The 27,155-nt window shown below is 44.8% G+C and overlaps 2 protein-coding genes across 8 annotated transcripts in view; one reads left to right on the top strand and one right to left on the bottom strand.

Moving 5' to 3' along the window:
• Positions 1–9,294, bottom strand: part of TMEM232 (transmembrane protein 232) — a 244,565-nt gene extending 235,271 nt beyond the window's left edge. For 2 of the 7 annotated variants that reach the window (XR_008847464.1, XM_056537476.1), the window contains exon 1: positions 9,160–9,252. Coding sequence is in view for 1 of the 7 variants with exons in the window: in XM_056537476.1 (XP_056393451.1) it covers positions 9,160–9,252 (93 nt within the window). In the remaining 6 variants the exon portion in view is untranslated. The other 5 variants (XM_056537479.1, XM_056537477.1, XM_056537480.1 and 2 more) reach the window with 5 other exon arrangements.
• SLC25A46 (solute carrier family 25 member 46) overlaps positions 9,215–27,155 on the top strand; it is a 62,426-nt gene continuing 44,485 nt past the window's right edge. The window contains exon 1 of the mRNA XM_056537483.1: positions 9,215–9,633. Coding sequence (XP_056393458.1) covers positions 9,357–9,633 — 277 coding nt within the window. The 5' untranslated portion in view covers positions 9,215–9,356. The remainder of the gene's footprint in view (positions 9,634–27,155) is intronic.

Below are 27,155 nucleotides of genomic sequence, written 5' to 3'. Positions count from 1 at the left end.
CCATTCTGCACACGGTCCACATCCTGCACAAGGTCCACGTCCTGCACACGGTCCACATCCTGCACACGGACCACATCCTGCACACTGTACACATCCTGCACACGGTCCACATCCTGCACACGGTCCACATCCTGCACACGGTCCACATCCTGCACACGGTCCACATCCTGCACAAGGTCCACATCCTGCACAAGGTCCACATCCTGCACACGGTCCACATCCTGCACACGGTCCACATCCTGCACACGGTCCACATCCTGCACACTGTCCACATCCTGCACACGGTCCACATCCTGCACACGGTCCACATCCTGCACACGGTCCACATCCTGCACACGGTCCACATCCTGCACACGGTCCACATCCTGCACACGGCACACATCCTGCACACTGTCCACATCCTGCACACTGTACACATCCTGCACACTGTACACATCCTGCACACTGTACACATCCTGCACACTGTACACATCCTGCACACTGTCCACATCCTGCACACTGTACACATCCTGCACACTGTCCACATCCTGCACACTGTCCACATCCTGCACACGGTACACATCCTGCACACTGTACACATCCTGCACACTGTACACATCCTGCACACTGTACACATCCTGCACACTGTACACATCCTGCACATGGCACCATATAGGGAGAGCTAATTACCTTTATTGGATTATCTTCCAGACTTACTGTCACCTGTATTGTGTTTACTGCTCTTTCCCCATGGGATGTCTTTCCTATAAAAGGAGACACTGAATAAAGAGAGATTGATTTTTATACCTGAAGACTGGTGTTGCCTGGTTCTTTGGATAAGGGGATGCGATATTCTCTAGTTCTGCCTAGAGATATTGCCTGTGGTATGCTGGGGCTTTTCATCTGGAAAGAGAAGTCGCTTTTGGCAGAGGGGGACACTGAGAGGTCCCTGGTAAGTTCGTCACAGTAGGATCACGTATACGCAGTGTATTGCACGCTGCACGAAATCCACTGCACAGTGGGGAAAACGCTGTGTATTCTATGAGCAGACACACAGGGCTACCCAGGGCAGCCCTGTGTGTGCAGTGAGGTTTTGAGGCAGGCCAGCATACCAACGTGACTGTGATGCAAAAATGACTGTCCACTGACCAAGATGAATCTCAACTCATTAGAATGCCACTTAACCGTAGGATGACATCAAGTGACCTAGAAAAAAGAATGGAAAATAGCAGCTGGGGTGAAGTGCAAGGCAAGGACGGTGTAAAACAGGCTGCTAGGGGGCAAGGCTGAAGTCGTGCAATAAAATAGCCAGGCTGAAGTTTGCAAAAGAAGGATTGGACCATAGAGGAATGGAGTGATGTCATCGTCTCTGACAAGACAAATTTTCAGCATTGCTAAACGGATGGAGACCTGGAGAAGCCTATACAGGCCACAGTGTCTCACACCCACTATAAAGTTTGGTGGAGGAACAGTGATGATGTGGGGATGCTTCAGTACAGCTATCAGATCTGAGCAGATTTGTCTGGATGGTCACAAGCTTACTTACATTTTTGCGCCAGAAATGGCCTAAAGTCACCCCACAGTAATGTGACAGACTGGTGGAGAGCATGCCAGGACACATGAAAGCTGAGATTAAAAAGTCAGGGTTCATTGCTGAACTCTTACTAAGTTAAAAAAAACATTCTATTTTATTTTTGAAAAATGAATAGAAGTTTTTTTCTTTACATTATTTGAGGTCTGAAAATGATGCATCTTTTACAAGTAAATGTATAGAATAAAATCAATGAGGTGTGGCGGGAGACTCATTTAAAAATCATGCATCATGTCCTATACGGCTTTACCCTCCCCAAAACAGATGAGCGGCCTGATCATATTGAGGCCTGCCCAAATCGTGAGCTACCCAGATCTAAGTTACTACATGGTCTGGTCCTGTGTCACATGATTTTTGGGTATCCCTCTTTATCTTTTGGATAAGGTTAAAGGGGTACTCCACTGGAAAACTTTTTTTTTTTTTCTCTAATCAACAGGTGCCAGAAAGTTAAACAGATTGATAAATTACTTCTATTAAAAAATCTTTATCCTTCCAGTATTTATCAGGTGCTGAATACTACAGAGGAAATTCTTTTATTTTTGGAACACAGAGCTCTACACCACAGGAAGTTCTTTTTCGGATTTCCTTTCTGTCTGACTACAGTGCTCTCTGCTGACACCTCTGTCCATGTCAGGAACTGTCCAAAGCAGGAACAAATCCCCATAGCAAACCTATCCTGCTCTGGACAGTTCCTGACTTGGACAGAGGTGTCAGCAGAGAGCACTGTGGTCAGACAGAAAGGAAATCCAAAAAGAAAAGAACTTCCTGTGGAGCAAATAGCAGCTGATAAATACTGGAAGGGTAAACATTTTTTAAATAGAAGTAATTTATAAATCTGTTTAACTTTCTTCTACCAGTTGATTTTAAAAAAATGTTTTCCAGCAGAGTACCCCTTTAAGTTGTCAGGTCTTGATTTTATTCCATGTCCCGGAGCAGGACTCCTCCGTATTTTTACTACTGCATGTAATTTTGCTGGTGGCTAAGCGTTGTTTTTTGGCGCATTGGTTGGTACCTGTTTTGCCAACAGTGGTAGAGGTGTTCCGGCAGGTAAAACGGTACTTAATTATGGATCAGCTGGAGCTGGGGAGGACTGCGGAAAAGTTTGCAAAGTCCTTCTTTAAAAAGTGGAGGACTTTTCTAACAGTATTTTTGTTCGCTGAGGAGATAGGGTTGTTACCCCATTTATTGAATCCACCTGGTATCTGCGTAGGAGTTTGGCGGGTTCTCTAGGGAGATTGCGGATCTCATAACTTATGTTGTTTATTCTAGCTCTCTGTTTGCCTGGGTCGTTTGGCCTACACTTGGCTGCTTTTGAGGTGACCCCATTCTTTAATACCATAGTGACTTTATGGGAAGTCTTGCTTCACATAGCGTCGCACTTTCATTATTGTATTTTGTTTTCTGTATGCTCTGCACGATTGCCTTCACGGGTGACAATCCCTGTGTTATTTTGTTGGTTATAATGTAAAAATCGGAAAAAAAATGATATAAAAAAAATGTATAGAATAAAACATAACTGTTCATTTCATTCAAACACATACCTATGAATAGTAAAAAAAACTAAATCTAAAAAAACACAGAGTTATCTGATCATTTTGCAGCAGTCTCTTCATGTTTTCCAGAGCTCTATACTATGCCAAGTCGTCTGCAGAGTCTACATGTTGTTGCGTGCAGCCCGGATAAGGCATCCTGACTAAGATATGAGCAGACCTGCAGCATTGCTCCCAGTGACATTTTCTTATAGTGAAGTAAGCCACCTTAAATGTCACTTTCCCTACGTTTCAGATCAGTAGTCATGTTACACAACCCCGTAGTACAACATTGTTTTGCCTTTCATGTAGTTTCTCAGCCGATAACTATTCTAGCCTGTTGCATAATTTCCATCAATTGAAGATGATAGATTTTCCTCCACTAGACTCAACAATCATAGATTTGGATCATACCGTCATTTGGATGCAAAGTGCGGCACAAGTTTCCCCTAGATAAGGTCACAGACTTTCATTACTCTATGGGAAAAGTAAGAAGTGATGTCTGTGTAGTATACGTCTGGTGCGTATGAGTTTCGACACTTCTTTCAGTTATATAACATCACGGGCTGCTATTTGATTTACAACAGGAAATAAGAAAAAATCATGTAATGGAGGTCAATGGTGGACTTATCCTAATGTACAGGGTGTGTTTGCATATGCGAGCACAGTTTAGGAGGGGGGGGTTTATCAGTCTTGCACAGGAATACAACTACAAGGCAATGGTCTCTAAACTGTGGCACTCCAGCAGCTGGAAAACTACAACTCTCAGCATGCCCGGACAGGCAACAACAAGGCGGCACCTTATTTGTAACACCCTTTCTCACGCTATATATGAAATGATATATTAAAGGACATCTGTACTGCATGCATTTTACAGATTCCTGTGCCCGGACTGCAAAAATAAACAAAATATACTTTGACTCACCTTCCTACATTCCCCCGTTGCTCCGGTACCAGCCTCACGGTTCTCTGCTGCCGTGCTCTTGCTGCTTCCTGGGGACGGTGACGTCACAGAGCGGTCAGTGTATCACCGGCCGCAACGAAGTCTTGCCTCAGTCGTGATAGGCTGAGAGCACTGTCATGTAAGGAGCTCTTAAACGACAGTGCTCTCAGCCTATCACCGGCCGAGGCGGGACATCGCTGCAGCCGGTGATACGCTGACGGCTCTGTGACGTTACCGTCCCCAGGAAGCAGCAAGAGCACGGCAGCAGAGAACCGTGAGGCTGGTACCGGAGCAACGGGGGAACGTAAGAAGGTTCAAGAAGAGTCAAAGTTTATTTTGTTTATTTTTGCAGCCCGGGCACAGGAATATGTAAAATGCATGCAGTACAGATGTCCTTTAATCCGGAACCAACTGTTTCAAAGATTACATACATATGCCCTAAATTATACTGAGTCTAATACTAGAATCCAGCAGGAAGGAGAAGGGTATGTTCACACAGTGGAATTTCCGAGGGGAATCTGCCGGAGAAATTCTGCTCAAACCTTCCAATGCAGCAGAATGCTACTGCTTTCAATGGGATTCTAATGCACTGTGCACATGGCAGAATTTCTGTGGCTTAGACTAGGTTCAGACTACGGAATCTCCAGGCAGAAAATTTCCGCCCGGAGATTCCGAGTGAATCAGTCGGCGCTAGGACTGCACGGACACTGCAGTCTCCAATAGACTGCAATGTGATCCGCGCGGATTTCCGCCTGAAGAAAGAGCACCGCCTTTCTTCAGGCGGAAATTTCTAAGCGAATTTTCTAAGTGGATTGTCCGCTTCACAAATTCCGAAGTGTGAATTTGTGAACGGAAACCCATTCACTACACTAGACATTTTAGCAAGCGGAATTTCGGACGGAAATTTTACGACTGAATTTCTGTCGGAAATTCCGTAGTCTGAACCTAGCCTTAGAAATGCATTGCCATCAAGTGTTTTTCAACCAGGGTGCCTCCAGCTGTTAGAAAACTACAACTTCCAGCATGCCCGGACAGCCTTCGGCTGTCCGGGCATGCTGGGAGTTGTAGTTTTCCAACAGCTGGAGGCACCCTTGTTGGGAGAAAGTAGTCTATAGAGGCAGCACATTTCCTAGCAGTCCTAGCGCTGGCATATTGTGCTGGTGCCCTCTTCTGCAGAATGTTCGCCCGGGTGCACTCTCCCCCATGTGAACATGCCCTCAAAGTCTTTCCTTTATATTTCTTACTAACAAAGAGGGAGATTTATCAAACTGTGTGAGAGAAAAAATGGAGAGATTTTCCCACAGCGACCAATCACAGCTCAGCTAACGAGCTGAGGTAAAGTGAAAGCTGAGCTGTGATTGGTCACTGTGGGAACATCACTCTATTTTTTCTCTCACACAGTTTGATAAATCTCCCTCAAAGTATCCAGTCTTCCTACCTAAACCTTGTACTAGAGGAAAAGCAACAATGACTCCCTCGTCCTCAAACCTCCACCTCATATCTTGTCCTCCTCATACCCCGTCCCTATATCACGATCTCCAATCCTGCCTCATATCCCATCCTCCGTCTATCTAATCTCTACACCTGCCTTCCAAACAGTCAGCAGGACATTTTAAAAATCTCAGACTATGGGGGGTATTTATTAGGGATCGACCGATTATCGATATTATCGATTATCGATTTTGGGCATTATCGGTATCGGCAATTACCTTGCCAATAAGCCGATAATGCCCCGCCCCCCGAACCGCCCCCCCCCCCGACCCACCGCACCGCGACCGCCCCCGACCCACCCCACCGCGTCGCACCCCCACCGTAGTGCTGGGCGGTATACCGGTATGAACCAGATACTGTTTTTTTTTCTCCCACGGTATGGATTTTTGCCCATACCACTATACCGGTCGGGCCCCTCCCCCACCCTCCGAGTCAATAAAAAAAATGTAAACTTACCCGTAATGGGGGTGGTCCGGGCCATCCATCCTTACTGTAGTGTCCGGCGGCATTCCGGGTGGAGGGTTAACCGGTCCGGGCTGTCCTTCTTCTCCGGAGGTGCTCTTCTCCACTCCGGGCAGGCTCCGGCCTAGTACGCTGCATAGACACCATTACGCCTTGACGTCAGGGCGTCACTGCGCAGCGGCGTCTATGCTGCGTTACTAGGCCGGAGCCTGCCTGGAGTGGAGAAGAGCACCCCCAGAGAAGAAGGACAGCCCGGACCGGTTCACCCTCCACCCGGAATGCCGCCGGACACTACAGGAAGGATGGATGGCCCGGACCACCCTGACAGGTAAGGGGAGAGAAGCGGGTGGCGGCGGCGGCCTAAGGCACCGCAAAAGCCACTGCAGTGCATTGATTTAAAGCGCCCGCTTTAAATCAATGATCTGCAGCGGTGTCGCGGGGGGATAAATAGCCGATAACTTATACCGGAATATCGGTATAAGTTATCGGCTATCGGGACTAACCTCCACCGATTATCGGTATCGGCCCTAAAAACCGATATCGGTCGATCCCTAGTATTTATAAAACCTTGCACACCATTATTTTGGCTCTCTAATTTTTGGTGCAGTTGTTTTTAGAGACAAAGTTTTGCGACAAACCAAATAGATTTTTTTTTTTCAAAGTGACGTTGCAAGACGTGATTTCAAGTTGAAGTATGCAGTGGTCAGGAATTTATGATTTGCGACTTTTCAGTTTGTCGCATATTTTGGCGCAAATACACTTATTGAGGCGCAATCCTACACCAGTCCTCAGTTGGCTTAGAAACTGACTGTGACTGACTGCATTATTAAAAAGTTTGTCGCACGGGATAAAAAGTCGCACAAGAAGAGTCGCAGAGGAATCACCATACAAAGTGGAGTAATGAAGTAAGAAATGTGATCAGCACCAGATTTTTCACATGCCCTTGCACCATGTTATAAATAATTTGGTGCAGGTACACAGTTTCCACCACGGGAATTAAAGGGGTACTCCTCCCCTAGACATCTTATCCCCTATCCAAAGGATAGGGGATAAGAGGTCAGGTCGTTGGGGTCCTGCCGCTGGGGACCCCCACAATATAGCAAGCTGCACCCATCTGTAACTGCTTCCGGAAACACTGGTTGGGAGGAATTAGCCTGAGAGCCTCCAGCGTTTCCGGAAGCAGTTACAGGTGGGTGCAGCTTGCTATATTGTGGGGGTCCCCAGCGGCAGGACCCCAACGACCTGACATCTTATCCCCTATCCTTTGGATAGGGATAAGATGTCTAGGGGCAGAGTACCCCTTTAATGGAGTAAAAAGATGTGCCCCTCCTCCACTTTTCACAAATACCCCCCAACCTCTGCAGCCCGGAAGCAACGCCATCAGGACATGTAGCAGAAGTCCCATAGACACTTTAAAGGGGTACTCTGGAAAACTTTTTTTTATTTTCTTTTTTTAATCAACTGGTGCCAGAAAGTTAAACAGATTTGTAAATTACTTCTATTAAAAAATCTTAATCCTTCCAGTAATTGTTAGCTGTTGAATACTTCAGAGGAAATTCTTTTCATTTTGGAACACAGAGCTCTCTGCTGACATCATGACCACAGTGCTCTCTGCTGGCATCTCTGTCCATTTTAGGAACTATCCAGAGCAGCATATGTTTTCTATGGGGATTTTCTCCTACTCTGGACAGTTCTTAAAATGGACAGATATGTCAGCAGAGAGCACTGTGTTCCAAAAATAAAATAATTTCCTCTGAAGTATTCAGCAGCTAATAATTACTGGAAGGATTAAGATTTTTTAATAGAAGTAATTTACAAATCTGTTTAACTTTCTGGCACCAGTTGATTAAAAAAAAAAAAAAGTTTTCCACCGGAGTACCCCTTTTAAAGGGGTACTCCGCCCCTAGACATCTTATCCTCTATCCATAGGATAGGGGCTAAGATGTCTGATTGCGGGGGTCCCGCTGCTGGGAACCTCTGCGATCTCTAATGCAGCACAGCCCCGACCCCTCGTGACATCACCCCTCCCCCTCAATCCACGCCCCCTCCCATAGACTTGCATTGAGGGAGCTGAGCTGTGACGTCACGATCCTCCGGCCCCTGAATCGCCTGTCATCAGGCACAGAGCAACGTTCGCTCCGTGCACAAGATGACAGAGGGCGCTGGCGGAGAGATCTCGGGGGTTTCCCAGCAGCGGGACCCCCATGATCAGACATCCTAACCCCTATCCTTTGGATAGGAGATAAGATGTCTAGGGGGCAGAGTACCCCTTTAAGCCATTGATTCTACTGAGATTTTAGATGTGGATGAGCTTGGTGTAATCCCTATCGTGGCTGCCCAATGTGGGTTCTGCCCAGAATCCACATGGATATGCACAGATAAAGTAATGTGTATGTTGGAATACTACAACTCCCAGCAAGTCCAGAGAGCCAACGGCTGGAACTATGGCGGATGGGTTTGTTCACCCCTAGTTACTGATAACCTCAATTACACGACATAGACGGAAGCGCTGTATGCAGGCGGAAATGCAGACTATACACCTGGAGTTCTAAATGGGTGAATGGTGTAAATGATGGTGTCTTGGGACCCCCTTTAGGCACAAGGGCCCATGCTGGAAGTTGCAAAACTACAACTCCCAGCATGCCCGGACAGCCGTTGGCTGTCCGGGCATGCTGGGAGTTGTAGTTTTGCAACAGCTGGAGGACCACAGTTTGGAGAACACTGCCCTATAGCAATGCCCCTACATTGTAATAATAACATGTATTCTACAGGCAAAAAGTATGTAGTACTACAAGTACCAGCATGAGCTTTGTCACATAGATGAATCAATAGGCTGCCATGTGGCCCCTGGTGCCCAGTTTTAGAAGTACTGGTGACTTTCAGTATCGTAATGCCTTGGCATGAAATCGCACAGGCCGGCAAATGAGCTCACTGTGGGCACAGCTGCCCGGCCACCCCTGCTTCCCCTGCCCTGGACCTGACATTACATGACGTACATCAAAGAAACAATCCGGTTACTCACACGCGCTGAGCCCACTTAGTTCTTAGTTTCGTTTGTCCGGTTGCTAAGGACGCACTCCCCTGCAGCCCCGCCTCATCCCCGCCCACCCAATTACAGGTCAAAGTTCCCAACACACCCCCACGTGTGCGTGGGCCGCGCCCACCTGTGAAAGAGCAACACTCATTCTCGAGCCTGAGAGACTATTGGCGGCGAAGTGTACTACATGTCCCATCATGCCTCGCTGCCGTGACGTCATCGAGCGGCCAGGACGCCTTCTTCCTGCATAGTGCTCGGGAGGCTGAGTGACGTCACGCCGTACGGTCTGCGGCCCGGGCTGGTTTTTGTAGTACTACAGGTATCATGCAGCCCCGACGGCCCGAGGGTTTCGATGGCCTGGGATACAAGGGATCTGCCTGGGGTCGAGGAGACGAGGGCCCCCCGCCCTACCAGCACAGCTTCCCGGCAAGGTCATTCAGCTCTTCCGGGGATCTGTCACAACACTGGGTGACCACCCCGCCTGACATCCCGGGGAGCCGCAACCTGCACTGGGGAGAGAAGACCCCGCAGTATGGAGGAGACGGGAACGTGGCGCCCCCCGGCCTGGGGGAGGAGAACTGCAACGCTGGTGGCAGCGGGGGTGAGAGAGCGGAGCCCTGCAGGGGGCACTGTCCATCATCATCAGGGGGCACTTCATCAGGGCACTGTCCATCATTATCAGGGGGCATCATCAGGGGATACAGTACTATCATCATCAAGGGGCACTGCACATCATCAGGGGATACAGTACCATCCTCATCAGCGGGCACTGCCCATCATCAGGGGTTACAGCACCATCATCAGGGGATACAGTACCATCAATATCAAGGGGCACTGCACATAATCAGAGGATACAGTACCATCATTATCAGAGGGCACTGCCCATCATCAGGGCATACAGTACCATCATTATCAGAGGGCATTGCCCATCATCAGGGGATACAGTACCATCATTATCAGAGGGCACTGCCCATCATCAGGGGATACAGTAGAATCATCAGGGCACTGCACATCATCAGGGGTAACTGCACATCTTCAGGGGATACAGTAACATAGTAAGGGGGCACTGCACATTAGGGGATACAGCACTATAATCATAGGGCACTGCCCATCACAAGGGGATACAGTACCATCATCAGGGGGGCACTGCCCATCATCAGGGGATACAGCACCATCATCATAGGGCATTGCCCATCATCAGGGAATATAGTACAGTGGTCCCTCAAGTTACAATATTAATTTGTTCCAGAACGACCATTGTATGTTGAAACCATTGTATGTTGAGACCATAACTCTATGGAAACCTGGTAATTGGTTCTGAAGCCCCAAAAATGTCATCCAAAAATAGGAAAAAGTGAGGATTAAACCAAAATAAGTAGATAACTAATACAGATAAAGCAAATCCTGACATATAAAAGTAAGAAAGATCTGCTGGGAGCTGTAAATCACTTTCTATGTAGAGGACAGGAGCTTCTTCAGGGTCCTGTACAATACACACAATATCCTAAAAAAAGTCAAATGGAGCCGCCCTCACCTGGAGCAGCTATCCTTGGTACAGAACATGTAATACCTCCCTGTACTGTAGGGGGCGCTACCAGACACCAGTCAGTGCATGCACTTCAGTAATACAGGTGTTTTACTAGTAAAATGCCCATTCTGATTGGTCAGTTTTTCCAGCTATCGACACGTTTTGCAGATCTGGACTGTGCGTAGCATTGCATGTTGAGTCTGGTTTCAAGTTACGATGGTCCATAAAAGACCATTGCATGTTGACACTATTGTATGTTGAGGTCATTGTAAGTTGAGGGATCACTGTACTATTACTGGGTACTACCAATCAAATGTCTATCTAATACATGGATCACTGATGGAATGTGAACCTATAACTACAACCAATAGATAATGGCACATTTATTAAAAGTCTCTAAAGGAGAAACTTTGTTGCCCTTAGCATCTAAACGGAGCACAGCTTTGACACCTCAAGTCACTCTGGTTGCTATGGGTAACAAAGTGTTTTTTTTTTTTTTTCAGTGAGTTTTTTTAATCTCCCTAGTATGTAAGCGTATGAAATTCTTCTATGGAAAAGTGGTGGCATCCTGAGCTGTGCCCGTAATGTGTTTGTCTCCTTCAATCATTAACTCCAATTATCTGTGGTAATTAATGACCATTGTGAAACCTAGTTCCTGCAGCGTCAGACACCATCAAAGTCACCGCATTGCCCCCATTATTGTGTAATCTGGCATAATACTGAGAACTGGTTAGAGACCTGGAATGAACAGGTGTACAGAGCCCAGTGACGCACTCAGCCCTGCTACATCATAGGATAAGGCTTCAAAGGAACCCAGCTCAATTGGCGCTTAACGACCACAACAGGTGAACGTTTAAAAGGAGTTTATTTGACCAGAATGCAACGCGTTTATTCTGGTCAAATAAACTCCTTTTAACCGTTCATCTGTTGTGGTCGTTAAGCGCCAATTGAGCCGGGTTCCTTTGAAGCCTTCTCCTACACTGCAATATCTACTTAAGGGCAGCAGTCGACCTACTATTATCCTACGGTTACATCATCGTTGCGTATGAAGTTGCACAACCACCCAGGGTGAGCAAGTAATTTGTATCATTATTTCACAACGGGTTTTTACGTTACAACTCTATGGAGCGCCTGTTTCTTTCATTCCTGCTACATCATGACATCACTGTCTTCCAGTGCATTTGGAAAGTCTTCAGAACCTTTCACTTTTTCATATATTGTTAAATTGCAGCCTTGTGCTAAAATAAAATGTCCCCCCCCCCCCTATCATTATGCACTTAGTACCCCCAAATTTTTATGCACTTTTATTAACAAGAAAAAAAACTAAAATTTAGCATTCAGACTAGGGATCGACCGATTATCGGTATGGCCAATATTATCGGCCGATAATCACGATTTTGGGCATTATCGGTATCGGCAATTACATTTTGCCGATTAGCCGATAATGCCCCGCCTCCCGCACCGCCCCCACCGCGACCGCCCCCCCTCAACCCGCCGCACCGCACCTCGACCGCCCCCCCCCCCCCGACCCACCGCACCTCGACCGCCCCCCCCCCCGACCCACCGCACCGCGACCGCCCCCCCCCCCGACCCACTGCACCGCGTCGCACCCCCTACCGTAGTGCTGGACGGTATACCGGTATGGATTTTTGCCCATACCGCTATACCGGTCGGGCCCCTCCCTCACCCTCCGAGTCAATAAAAAAAAAAATTAAACTTATCCGTAATGGGGGTGGTCCGGGCCATCCATCGTTCCTGTAGTGTCCGGGGGCATTCCGGGTGAAGAGTGAACGGGTCCGGGCTGTCCTTCTTCTCCCACGGTCTTCTTCTCCACTCCAGGCGGCCTCCGGCCTAGTACGCTGCATAGACGCCGCTACGCCGTGACGTCAGGTGCGTCGCTGCGTCAGGTGGTGGCGGCGGCGGCCTATGGCACCGCAAAAGCCACTGCAGTGCATTGATTTAAAGCGCCCGCTTTAAATCAATGCTCTGCAGCGGTGTCGAGGGGGGATAAATAGCCGATAACTTATACCGGAATATAGGTATAAGTTATCGGCTATCGGCCCTAACCTCCACCGATTATCGGTATCTGCCCTAAAAAACCAATATCGGTCGATCCCTAATTCAGACCCTTTTCTGTGGCAGTTGACTTTACTCTTGGGGCCTCCCCATTTCTCTTGATCATCTCTAAGACCTTTCTACAGTGGATTGGACTAGGGCTGTTCGGTATACCGGTTCATACCGAATACTGACATTTTTGTGCTGCACGATATGAATTTTAACCCATACCGCAATACCGGTTTGCCCCGGGAATGAATGAATCAGCCCAGCGCTGCGCTGTCCCCACATCGGGGAACTAATCAAATGTTGCCCGCAAGCGCTGTTCTGGCCCTGCCACCCCCAATTAACATAGAAACATAGAATGTGTTGGCAGATAACCATTTGGCCCATCTAGTCTGCCCAATAATCTGAATACTATGAATAGTCCCTGGCCCTATCTTATATGAAGGATAGCCTCATGCTTATCCCATGCATGTTTAAACTCCTTCACTGTATTTGCAGCTACCACTTCTGCAGGAAGGCTATTCCATGCATCCACTACTCTCTCAGTAAAGTAATACTTCCTGATATTACTTTTAAACCTTTGCCCCTCTAATTTAAAACTATGTCCTCTTGTGGTAGTTTTTCTTCTTTTATATATCCTCTCCTCCTTTACCATGTTGATTCCCTTTATGTATTTAAAAGTCTCTATCATATCCCCTCTTAGGTCATTAATTATTAGCCTAGCGCAGTCCCCATCAGGGAAAATACTCAAATAACGTTATATACCGTGGAACTGCCAAAAGGTACAAAAGTACCGTGATACACACATTTGGCCATACCGCCCAGCCCTAGATTGGACAGGATTTGGAAAGACACAGCCCTGTCGATATAAGATCTCACAGCTTATAATATATATCAGAGCAAAGATCAAACCATGAGGAAGAAAGAACTGCCTGTAGAGCTCAGTCAGGATTGTGTGGAGGCAAAGATCTAGGGAAGGGTACAAAAAGGTCTGCTACACTGAAAGACACAGTGGATCTATAATTCTTAGAGTACCTGTCATTAAATAATCTATCCCTAAATCACACCTACATCTCTCCTTAACTGATGCTGAGCAGCATCATATCCCCCCCCCACTTTTTTTTCCCCCCGAAAAAAACACCCCTTATTACTAGGGATGCACCAAAAGGGAAATTTTGAACTGAAAATTTAGACTGTGATTGCCCGAAAACCCAAAATGCATTGTTCAGCCCCCTATTTTTTTTAATATAGTTTTTTTTTTTTTTTTTTTTTACATTTTATTTACGTTTTTTGGGTGTGACCAAAATCAGCAATTGAAAATAGGCAATGGAAATGGCAAAAGGAGGGTGATTTAAACTGTGAATATGGGAGAGGTTAATGGGTGTTTTTTATTTTTACTTTTTTTACACTTTATTAGTTCCCTTAGGTGACTTTTATGAGGAATCATTAGATACACCCCACTCTACCACCAAGGAGCATTTACATGTCCTTTTGGACAACACTTCCAGCTTTGACAGTGACAATCTAGAGGGATCTAAGCCTCATGTCGGCTATTAGCGACGGCCTCCCACTACAAGAATTAGCAGGGGGTTGCCGGGCATGGTGGATGACTGACGTTGGAGCAATCTCTGAAGTCCGTCATTACAGGCAGATGTCAGCTGCTGATAGCAGCAGGCATCTCCCGTTTATGAACAGACCCAACTCACAGGCCCGCATCATGTCCGCTCAACTGACCCATGACGTACATGTATGTCATGTGTCAGGGAGGTGTTAAGCCACGCCCCCCTGAAATTATCGGCGGTAAATTCACTTAGCCTAAAATGCTGAAAGGGGCAGTTTTGATGGTCGAAATATCGGTGCTTCTCTACTTATTACCTTTTTTTTGTAGCCCTGTCAGCCTGCTCACTGTCCACGGTAGTACTCATACAACATCCAGCCCCTGTCTTGCCAAGCAGCTGCCAAACTCCTCCTTCCTGTATAGCACTGCATGTGCTATATGAGGGGGAAGATCGGAGCACAGATGCCTCTTCTCTCTGCCTCTCTCTGGCACTGAGTGTCGAGCACGTTGGGCTCAGTATGTCGTTAGGCAGGGGGTGGGGTTATGCATATCCATGCATGGAGCTCGCTCTTGCCAGTATGTCCAGTCTGCATTTCCAGACTTTGGACATGTGCCCAGCCAGCAGAAGTCCGAAGTTTGCACGAGAGGAAGTGAAAATGTGGTTTGGACAAGTAGGGAGACCCCTAGTGGCCAGTTTTTCAAAGATGAAAGCAGGTTCACACTGAGCACATGTGACAGTCTGGAGACGCCGTGGAGAATGTTCTGCTGCCTGCAACATCCTCCAGCATGACCGGTTTGGCAGTGGGTTGGGGTGGCATTTCTTTGGGGGGGCCGCACAGCCCTACATGTGCTTGCCTGACTGCCATTAGGTACCGAGATGAGATCCTCAGACCCCTTGTGAGACCATATGCTGTTGCGGTTGGCCCTGGGTTCCTCCTAATGCAAGACAATGCTAGACCTCATGTGGCTGGACCTCAGTTCCTGCAAAAGGAAGGCATTGATGCTGTGGACTGGCCTGCCCATTCCCCAGACCTGAATCTGATTGAGCACATCTGGGACATCATGTCTCACTACATCCACCAACGCCACATTGACCACAGACTGTCCAGAAGTTGGCGGATACTTTAGTCCAGATCTGGGAGCACATTCCTCAGGAGACCATCTGCCACCTCATCAGGAGCATGCCCAGGCGTTGTAGGGAGGTCATACGGGCACGTGGAGGCTACAAACACTACTGAGCCTCATTTGACTTGTTTTAAAGGGGTACTCCCGTGGAAAACTTTAATTTTTTTTATTTTTTTTTTAAATCAACTGGTGCCAGAAAGTTAAACAGATTTGTAAATTAGTGCACTTGATAGAAGAATCAAAAAGTCGGCACTCACCAGTATTCCAATTCAGCAATATTTATTGCACATACTTACAGCCTAGTACATGTACATCTGCTGTCATACCTTGTACATGTACAAGGCTGTGAGTATGTGCAATAAATATTGCTGAATCGGAATACTGGTGAGTGCCGACTTTTTCATTCTTCTATCAAGTGCACCAAGGTTATTTCTTATATGTGTTTGAGCACCATCATAGCCATCACCGCTACAGCGACTTAGAGTCCGTTCGCCGAAGGTACAGAAGTAAGCAGTGCCGAAAGTCTTGAATATAGATTTGTAAATTACCTGTATTAGAAAATCTTAAAGGGGTATTCCAGGCAAAAACTTTTTTTATATATCAACTGGCTCCGGAAAGTTAAACAGATTTGTAAATTACTTCTATTAAAAAAATCTTAATCCTTCCAATAGTTAATAGCTTCTGAAGTTGAGTTGCTGTTTTCTGTCTAACTGCTTTCTGATGACTCACGTCCCGGGAGCTGTCCAGCTCCTATGGGGATATTCTCCCATCATGCAAGGGATATTCTCCCATCATGCACAGCTCCCGTTATGTGACATCATCATTGAGCAGTTAGACAGAAAACTTCAGAAGCTAATAACTATTGGAAAGATTAAGATTTTTAAAGAGAAGTAATTTACAAATCTGTTTAATTTTCTGGCACCAGTTGATTTAAAAAAAAAAGGTTTTCCACGGGAGTACTCCTTTAAGGACATTACATCAAAGTTGGATCAGCCTGTATTGTGGTTTTCCACTTTGATTTTGAGTGTGACTCCATATCCAGACCTCCATGGGTTGATAAATTTGATTTCCATTGATCATTTTTGTGTGATTTTGTGTTGTCAGCACATTCAACTATGTAAAGACGAAAGTATTTCATATGATTCATTCATTCAGATCTAGGATGTGTTATTTTGGTGTTGACTTTATTTTTTTGAGCAGTGTATATTGATTTTATTCTGTAAGCCTCTTCTATAAAGGAAAAGGTTATTGTGCTAGAATTTATAAGGCGTTATTTCCTTACAGTCAGAGGTCACTAGTGATAAGACGAGTCTTAAATCCGTTCTGCTACCTTCTTATAAGTACGATTGTTGGATGTAGTAAAATGCTTTTATTGGTATTTGACTGGCCTTTTATGTATCCTTAGGTTGTAAGTGCCGCTAGATGGTTCACAAAAAAAAAAAAAAAAGCTCCTAGCATGCTGCAGTCTACAGGCTCATGGGTACCCCTAGTTGCCCAGCCTCCAGATCTGTTAGTCAAACATGCAGGTTGCTTCTCCTCTTTTGTATCTAATGGACAGACTTTGTGCCAACTAGTCAAGGGTGTTTATGGTACACCTGTGATATCTAGTTAAAGATTAATCTCGTGTTTGACGTATATTTGCATCCAGGCTTGTGTCTATAATTTATTGTTCTTTTCTTCTGACATAGGGTTCTCAATTACTGGAAGTAGATAACCAGCCACACAGCAAAAACCCATGAAATGGCAATGCATATAATGCCTAGCTGGCTGCCTTTCCCAGAGGGAGGACCGGAGAGACTGTGTGCACGGAACAAGCTGAGAGTTTACTCATTCCTCTTATCTGTGGTCGGATCATGTCCTGTCTTATCCCAGTGATAGAAAATAATCTTATCACATGGGAATACCCCTTTACTTATTTAGGGATTTTCTTTTTAATAAGATACTAAAAGTTCTTGGGTTTTATTTTTACAAATTCACATTTAGGTTGAGTCACAGACGTAAATGAGTATTTTATGATTCATTAAAGATTTCCCTTTTCTATAGTTTACTATGGAAATAAACTTGACAAACATGTTCTAGTATGATTGTTTTACTAAGATGCTTTTTGTGAGTCTGACCAATGATCCGCTCCCAGGGCCAGCTACAGTATTTTCCCCTATTATTCTTACTAATAACTTGGAAGAATTGTCTTATGCCCTTAAGGGCTCAGCCCATTTGGGCCTTAAAGGAGTATTCCAGCACTAAGACATCTTATCCCCTATCCAAAAGATAGGAGATAAGATGCCTGATCACGGGGGTCCTGCCGCTGGGGACCCCCGTGATCTTTCATGCAGCACCCCGTTACTATCAGCCCCCGGAGCATGTTCGCTCGTGGTCTGATGACTGCCGATCACGGGGCCAGAGTATTGTGACGTCACGGCTCCGCCCCATTTGACATCATGGGGGTCCCCAGCGGCGGGACCTCCGCGATCAGGCATCTTATCCCCTATCCTTCGGATAGGGGATATGATGTCTTGGCGCCGGAGTACCCCTTTAAGGACTCCCAATTTAATTTTTTCCTTTTTCGTTTTTTCCTCCTCGCAATCAAAAAATCATAACTTTTATATTTTCATCCACAGACTAGTATGAGGGCTTGGTTTTTTTGCGCGACCAATTGTCCGTTGTAATGCCATCACTCACTTTACCATAAAATGTATGGCGCAACCCAAAATAATACTTTGTGTGGGGAAATTAAAAAAAAAACTGCAAATTTTGGAAGGTTTCGTTTTCACGCCGTACAATTTACAGTAAAAATGACGTGTTGTTTATTCTTTGGGTCATACGATTAAAATGATACCCATGATAATATACTTTTCTATTACTGTTACGCTTAAAAGAAATAGCAAACTTTTTTACTAAATTAGTACGTTTAAAATTCCTCTAATTTGAAGACCTATAACTTTTTCATTTTTCCATATAAGCGGCAGTATGAGGGCTCATTTTTTACGCCATGATCTGTACATTTTATTGACACCATATTTTCTTATATCAAACTTTTTATCCATTTTTGACCTTTTTTTTTGGAATAAAAAGTTATTTAAAAAAAGCAGCAATTTTGGCCTTTTTTTTTTTTTTTTTACCTTCACGCCATTCACCGTACGGTATCATTAACATTATATTTTAATAGTTCGGATATTTACCCACACGGCTATACCAAATACAGTGGGGATCAAAAGTTTGGGCACCCCAGGTAAAAATTTGTATTAATGTGCAGAAAGAAGCCAAGGAAAGATGAAAAATCTCCAAAAGGCATAAAATTACAGATTAGACATTCTTATAATATGTCAACAAAAATAAGATTTTATTTCCATCATTTACACTTTTAAAATAACAAAAAACAAATAAATGGTGTCTGCAAAAGTTTGGGCCCCCTGAAGAATTTATAGTATGCACTGCCCCCTTTGGCAAGTATCACAGCTTGTAAAAGCTTTTTGTAGCCAGCCAAGAGTCTTTCAATTCTTGTGTGAGGTATCTTTGCCCATTCTTCCTTACAAAAGTCTTCCAGTTCTTTGAGATTTCTGGACTGTCTGTCACGCACTGCTCTTTTAAGGTCTATCCATAGATTTTCAAATATGTTGAGGTCAGGAGATTGTGAAGGCCATGGCAAAACCTTCAGTTTACGCCTCTTGATGTAATCCCCCGTGGATTTTGAGGTGTGTTTAGGATCATTATCCATTTGTAGAAGCCGTCCTCTCTTTAACTTCAGCTTTTTCACAGATGGCATCAAGTTAGCATCCAAAATTTGCTGAAATTTTATTGAATCCATTTTTCCTTTTACTCTTGAGATGTTCCCTGTGCTACTGGCTGCAATACAACTCCAAAGCATGATTGATCCACCCCCATGCTCTACAGTTGGACAGAGGTTCTTTTCATTAAATTCTGTTCCCCTTCTTCTCCAAACGTGCCTTTGCTCATTCCGGCTAAAAAGTTCAATTTTAACCTCATCGACCCACAGAACTTCTTTCCAAAATGCATCAGGCTTGTCTATATGTTCATTTGCAAAGTTCAAATTCAGATTTTTTTTGTGGTGAGGATGTAGAAGAGGTTTTCTTCTGAGGTTCTCTTCCATGAAGACCATATTTGTACAAGTATCTATAGTGGAATAGTGTACCACGATTCCAGTGTCTGCCAGATCTTTCTGGAGGGATTGTGCAGTCAAACGTGGGTTTTGATTTTTTTTTCTCACAATCCTGCAAGCTGTTCTGTCTGATATTTTTCTTGGTCTCCCAGATCTTGCTTTAACTTGCACTGCTCCTGATGACTGCCATTTCTTAATTACATTCCGAACAGAGGATATTGACATCTGAAAACATTTTTCTATCTTCTTATAGCCTTCTCCAGTTTTGTGCGCGTCAACTATTTTCAGTTCCAGATTTCTAGACAACTGCTTAGAAGAACCCATGGTGCTGATTGTTGGGGCAAGGTCAGATGAGTCTGGGAATTTAAAACCTTTGAGATTGACATCACCTGGTCTTCCCAGATGATGATTGAGAACAATTCATGACACTTGCAGGTCTCAGCTTTGCAAAGGGTGCAGTGCATGCTATAAATTCTGCATGATGTCCAAACTTTTGCAGATGCCATTTTTTTGTTTTCTGTTATTTTGAAAGTGTAAATGATGGAAATTAAATCTGTGTCTGTAATATAAGACAGGACCGGTCCTCCAGAATGAGAGACGCTCTTTATAGCCACTGTCCACTCTGGTCAAGAGATGAGGATGATCCGGAACAGGGAACCATCTCTGTTAATTCACTGCAAAATATGAAAATGGGTTTTCCAAACCAGAGTACACTAGAGTTCTGACACCAGCAACATAAATTGAAAACATGGAGACATGGAGAGATCAAGGTAGCACATTGAGATCCGAGGCAACTGATTGATCCCAGAGGGATTTAAATTCCGGAACATATTCATTCTTTTAGTGAAATTCACTCGGAAATGCATCGCCACCCATGGAGACAGCACATTTCTGACCACTGACTGCCTCACGCAGAATGTGCATCCTGAACATAAAAATAGCGCAGCTTAGATGGTGGTTTTAGCGTCAGTCAGTGAGTAGAATTTCAGTGATGAATCTGCCTATTTTTTCCAGACAGAAAAATAATGCAAAATGAGCAAGAAAACTGATGAAAATAGCTTAGTAAATATCCCCCTTAGTCCTTTTTGCTGATTTTCATGTTATATCTGTATCTAAGAGACAAATATTGGGACAAATTGATTTAAATTTGCAAAGTTAGTTATGTACTGTGACCGATAGTTGTGTCAGGCATTTCCATCTGCTGACTGATAGAAAAGAACATGCCACTATATGGAATGATGCAGAGACCTGAGTGGCCTGCGGGGATGTCCGTTCTTGTCTCTTAATCTGAATAGAATTTGCTGAAATCTTTGTACATGGTGCCCCATCTATCACTTGTGACCTCTGCTACAATGATGTACCTACCGCCTGATCAATTCTAGCACAATAACCTACTCAACATTTACTACATGGAAATTGGCACAAGAGCCTTACAGAATGAAACCTATATCTAATTATTCCAAATCCCTCCCATAAACAGTCATGGCCGTAAATGTTGGCACCCCTGAACTTTTTCTAGAGAATGAAGTATTTCTCACAGAAAAGGATTGCAGAAACACATGTTTTGCTATACACATGTTTATTCCCTTTGTGTGTATTGGAACTAAACCAAAAAAAGGGAGGGAAAAAATCAAATTGACATAATGTCACACCAAACTCCAAAAATGGACTGGACAAAATGATTTGCACCCTTTCAAAATTGTGGAAAAATAAGATTGTTATGTGATGCTGCTTTAAACTCACCTGGGGCAAGTAACAGGTGTGGGCAATATAAAAATCACACCTGAAAGCAGATAAAAAGGAGAGAAGTTCACTTAGTCTTTGCATTGTGTGTCTTTGTGGGCCACACTAAGAAAGAGAAGAGAACTGTATGAGGACTTGAGAACCAAAATTGTGTAAAAATATCAACAATCTCAAGGTTACAAGTCCATCTCCAGAGATCTAGATTTGCCTTTGTCCACAGTGCGCAACATTATCAAGAGGTTTCCAACCCATGGCACTGTAGCTAATCTCGCTAGGCATGGATGGAAGAGAAAAATTGATGAAAGGTGTCAACGTAGGATAGTCGGGATGGTGAATAATCAGCCACAAACAAGATATTGAAGCTGTCCTGCAGGCTCAGGGAGCATCAGTGTCAGCGCAAACTATCCATTGACATTTAAATGAAATGAAACGCTATGGCAGGAGACCCAGGAGGATCCCACTGCTGACACAGACATAAAAAGCAAGACTACATTTTGCCAAAATGAACTTGAGTAAGCCAAAATCCTTCTGGGAAAACGTCTTGTGGACAGATGAGACCAAGATACAGCTTTTTGGTAAAGCACATCATTCTACTATTTACCAAAAACGGAATGAGGCCTACAAAGAACACAGTACCTACAGTGAAATATGGTAGAGGTTCAATTATGTTTGGGGTTGTTTTGCTGCCTCTGGCACTGGGTCCCTTGAATGTGTGCAAGGCATCATGAAATCTGAGGATTACCAATGGATTTTGGGTCACACTGTACAGCCCAGTGTCAGAAAGCTGGGTTTGCATATGAGATCCTGGGTCTTCCAGCAGGACAATGACTCCAAACATATGTCAAAATGCACCCAGAAATGGATGGCAACAAAGTGCTGGGCGCCCTTCCAGTAAGAGAGACCTGGAGCAGTGTGCAAAGGAAGAGTGGTCCAGCATTCCGGCTGAGAGGTGTAAGAAGCTCATTGATGGTTATAGGAAGCCACTGATTTTTGTTATTTTTTACAAAGGGTGTGCAACCAAATATTAAGTTAAAGGTGCCAATAATTTTGTCCAGCCCATTTCTGGAGTTTGGTGTGACATTATGTCCAATTTGCTTTTTTCCCTCCCTTTTTTGGTTTAGTTCCAATACACACAAAGGGAATAAACGTGTGTATAGCAAAACATGTGTTACTGCAATCCTTTTCTGTGAGAAATACTTCATTTTCTAGAAAAATTTTCAGGGGTGCCAACATTTACGGCCATGACTGTATTTCAGTCGTTAATAGTTAATGGTTCCTATTAGAGGAGTCACTCAAATGTATGGGAGGGATTTGAAATAATGAAATATAGATTCATTCTGTAAACCTTTTGTGCAAATTTCTATGTAGTAAATTTAGGTTATTGTTTTAGAATTGATATTACACTGGAGATCAGTCCGAGCCGGGGACTTTTTATAAGTGAGATTGTCGGATGTAATGGCCAGATGCTGCAGTTTGGGGATGCGTGGAGATTGCTTGTCCTATATTCTGTTTTATGGCTGCTGCCAACTAATGGAGGGTGTTTATGATATTTCTGTGTCTAGTAAAAGGGTTTTCTTACACCTAGCATATATTTGCATTCAGGTTTCTTCCTATAATTCATAGTTCTTTTCTTCAGACATAAGAGGCGCATCCATCTAATTTTGTGGAAGAAGATGCCAAGCACCCAGCAGATACCCTTAAGATGGAAATGCTTGTGGTGCTCAGCTGGCTTCACCTCCATGTGTGTAACCATCTGCCCCAAAATAGTGATCCGGCTGGAACTCTCTGCATAGCCATAGAATAAACCAGACGAGCTTCACTCGAATGGACATGTTGTAGTTCCTTGCTGCCGAGAGTTCCTCTCTTCTCAGTTAGGGTATGTTCACACTGAGGAATTGGAGAGGAATTTTCACGAGTAATCTGCTCGCTTTTTCCTCTCCAATTCATTCAGCAGTGAAAACCCCATAGAGTTGTACAGAATTTCTGCCCCTCTGTTCACACTGAGGAATTTCCTCAAGCAGAATTCTGACGAGGAAGTCTGTTCCGAACATGTTGTTTCTTTCAGGCGGAATCGGTGTCATTCTCCCATAGAGATCAATGTTGTTTTTTTTTTTTTTCAGTCAGAAGCATTTCCACGCAGAAATGGCGCGGAATTCGCGCGGAATTCCCGCTTAAAAAAACCCAAAACATTTTATGGATAAAAATACTTGATACTCTTCCACATGAAACCTGCATTTCCACGCAGAATTCTGCGCGAAATCTCTGTGAGTTCTTGTGGAAAAGTAACAATATTTTGAGGCAGAAAACTTCTGCTTGATTTCCGCCCCAATTTCTCGGTGTGAACATACCCTTAGTGGTGTGATTCCCACCTGTCATATCCATGTAATGCAATCTAATAAAATACCACTTCACTTTTACTGTTTTACAGGACACAACATACTGTCTTTTATGAATCTCCATCAAGCTGAGTCACACCAGAAATAGATAATTTCTATGTGACTCAGAGATTATTTCATCATTGAAGATCTGTATTTCTATGAATAGAAAAAGTCCTCTTCTCTAGTTTTCAGTATAAATGAGCTATAGAGCAATTTCTTGACATGATGGTTTTATTGGGATGCTCCTTGTTTTGGCTGGTCAAGGATTTGCATTCAGAAGCCCCTACAGCAGCTGATGTCTGATTCCACCTTGATGTCTGACTGATAACTTATTGCAAGAATTTTCTTTGCTTAGGATACTGAGTCAGTGATGGTCTAAGGCTATGTATTTCCCGTACATTCAGTATATCATCAACCTATCACGAAGATATCCCAAATGTATACTCTGGCGTAGTTCTGGGTGGTATACCGATTCCTACTGAATACCGGTGTTTTTTTCTTTTTTATATGAATTTTTCATATACCGGTGAGTGTATACCCTGTTGGGGAGGAAGGGCATGGTCCCGTATCATAGCAGGTCGGGCCCGGCACTTAGCAACGGCCAGGACCCTTGGCTAACAGCACGCGACACCGCACACTATTAACCCTTTAGACGCGGCGTTCAAGGTTGATTGCTGCATCTACAGTGAAAGCTAATCAGTGCCGATTAGCTCAGTGGGCTGTTCAGGACCGCCGCGGTAAAATTGCAGCGTCCCGAACAGCTGGAGGACATGAGGAGGGTCCCCTACCTTCCTCCTGCGTGTCCGATCGCCGAATGACTGCTCAGTGTCTGAGATCCCGGCAGGAGCAGTCAAGCGGCAGAATCATTATTGATCAATGGTGTCCTATGAGATAACCATGATCAATGTAAAAGATCAGTGTATGCAGTGTTATAGCCCCCTATGTGGTCTATAACCTAAAAAAAAAAAGTTAATAAAGATCATTTAAACCTTCTCCTAATAAGTCAGAATCACCCCCCTTTTACCATTTAAAAATTTAAATTAAATTTAAGTATTCCTATTTTAAAAAAATACCGTTAAATACTTTGAAACCGCAAAAATACTGTCATGTGCATTTTTTGGTCACACCGCCCAGCACTACTCTGGCGTGCTAGCAACACGCACACTGAATGTAATGGGTTGAATGTATTACACAAGTCATCATTACACCACAAAGTTTACAAAAAAAATAAAAAATTATCTGATTTTCAAATTTCATTATTTTTGCAAATTTCTTTTGGTACAAGTCAAAATTTGCAATGCATCTGCAGTGTTGCAGAATTTGCTGCTGAAACACGAAGTAATCTACTCAGCATTTCCATTCTGATTGACAATTTCACATGCTGTTGTGCAAATGGAACAGACAACAGGTGGAAGTTATAGGCTATTAGCAAGACACTCCAAATAAAGGAGTGGTTCTGCAGGTGGTGACCACAGACCACTTCTCAGTTCCTATGCTTCCTGGCTGATGTTTTGGTCACTTTTGAACGTTGGGGGTGCTTTCACTCTAGTGGTAGAATGAGACTGAGTCTACAACCTACACAAGTGGCTCAGGTAGTGCAGCTCATGCAGGATGGCACATCAATGCTAGATGTGGCAAGAAGGTTTGCTGTGTCTGTCAGCGTAGTGTCCAGAGCATGGAGGCGTTTTCAGGAGACGTGGAGGAGGCCGTAGGAGAGCAACAACCCAGCAGCAGGACCGCTACCTCCGCCTTTGTGCAAGGAGGAGCACTGCCAGAGCCCTGCAAAATGATCTCCAGCAGGCCACAAATGTGCATGTGTCCAGTCAAACGGTCAGAAAGAGACTCCATGAGGGTGGTATGAGGGCCCTACGTCCACAGGATAGGGTTGGGCTTACAGCCCAACACCGTGCAGGAAGTTTGATATTTGCCAGAGAACACAAAGATTGGCAAATTTGTCACTGGCATCCTGTGCTCTTCACAGATGAAAGCAGGTTCACACCGAGCACATGTGACAGAGTCTGGAGTCACCGTGGAGAACGTTCTGCTTCCTGCAACATCCTCCAGCATGACCGGTTTGGCAGTGGGTCAGTAATGGTGTGGGGTGGCATTTCTTTGGGGGGACTGCACAGCCCTCCATGTGCTTGCCAGGGGTAGCCTAACTGCCATTAGGTACCGAGATGAGATCCTCAGACCACTTGTGAGACCATATGCTGGTGCGGTTGGCCCTGGGTTCCTCCTAATGCAAGACAATGCTAGACCTCATGTGGCTGGAGTGTGTCAGCAGTTCCTGCAAGAGTAAGGCATTGATGCTATGGACCGGCCTGCCCCTTCCCCAGACATGAATCCAATTTGCACATCTGGGACATCATGCCTCGCTACATCCACTAGTGCCACGTTGCACCATAGACTGTCCAGAAGTTGGCGGATGTTTTAGTCCAGGTCTAGGAGGACATCCCTAAGGAGAACATCCTCCACCTCATCAGGAGCATGCCCAGACATTGTAGGGAGGTCATACGGGCACGTGGAGGCCACACACACACTACTGAGCCTCATTTTGACTTGTTGTAAGGACATTACATCAAAGTTGGGTCAGCCTGTAGTGTGGTCATCCACTTTGATTTTGAGTGTGACTCCATATCCAGAGCTCCATGGGTTGATAAATTTTGATTTCCATTGATCATTTTTGTGTGATTTTGTTGTCGGCACGTTCAACTATGTAAAGACAAAAGTATTGTGTACGATTAGTTTATTCATTCAGATCTAGGATGTGTTATCTTAGTGTTCCCTTTATTTTTTTGAGCAGTGTAGATTAGGCTATTTGAATTGCCTTTCTTATATACTACTTAATAAAATGTTGTAATTATGTGTGTTAATTTAAAGGAGTATTCCAGCGCAACATAACTTATCCCCTATGCAAAGGATAGGGGATAAGTTATAGATCGCGGGGGGTCCGAGCGCTGGGTCCCCCCGGGATCTCCTGGACGGGGCCACGGCAGTCTGCAGGAAGTGCAGTTTCGTCCCCAGCAGAAAGCTGCAGCAGACACGCCCCCTCCATGTATCTCTATGGGGTACATTAAGGGGCGTGTCGGCCGCCGCGTCAAGCGGTAACGGAACGCCCCATTTCCAGCATACTGCTGGGGATACGTTATATTGCACTACAGGTGTCCTTTAATCACTAAATGTTCTGCAGTGTGGCAGTGTTGCAGACTGTCACCAGCAGCAGCCTGGCAGAGACGAAAGTCAGGAAATGCAGGTGGGCCCTCAGCTCGGCACGGTGTATAGAGTTGAATATTTCAGCTCCCTTTCCCTTTGTTAAGCTGAGCTAGACAGTAGAGTAATGATGCCTTCAGTGCATAGTGCTAGACATTGTACTAAATATTTCGGCTTCCTTTCCTTCAGTGTATAGAGCTGAATATTTCAGCTCCCTTTGCAAGCTGCTGTGTGCGGCCTCAGACAATCACACACTGAACTTCTCCCAGCTGTGTGTAGCAGAGTAAGGGAGGAAGTTCTCCCCAGCAGGGTTTCAGATGTCCTGCCTGCTGGGGAATGCCCCTTCCCAGTCAGTGGAGCTCAGTGAGGCTGAGCAGAAGATACAGGACAATATCAAGGTAGA

The sequence above is a fragment of the Hyla sarda genome, chromosome 1 (genome assembly GCF_029499605.1).
Source record: "Hyla sarda isolate aHylSar1 chromosome 1, aHylSar1.hap1, whole genome shotgun sequence".
In the NCBI taxonomy this organism is placed as follows: Eukaryota; Metazoa; Chordata; class Amphibia; order Anura; family Hylidae; genus Hyla; species Hyla sarda.
The sequence above is the reverse complement of the archived record's forward strand: the minus strand, read 5'-3'. Positions and strand labels throughout refer to the sequence as shown.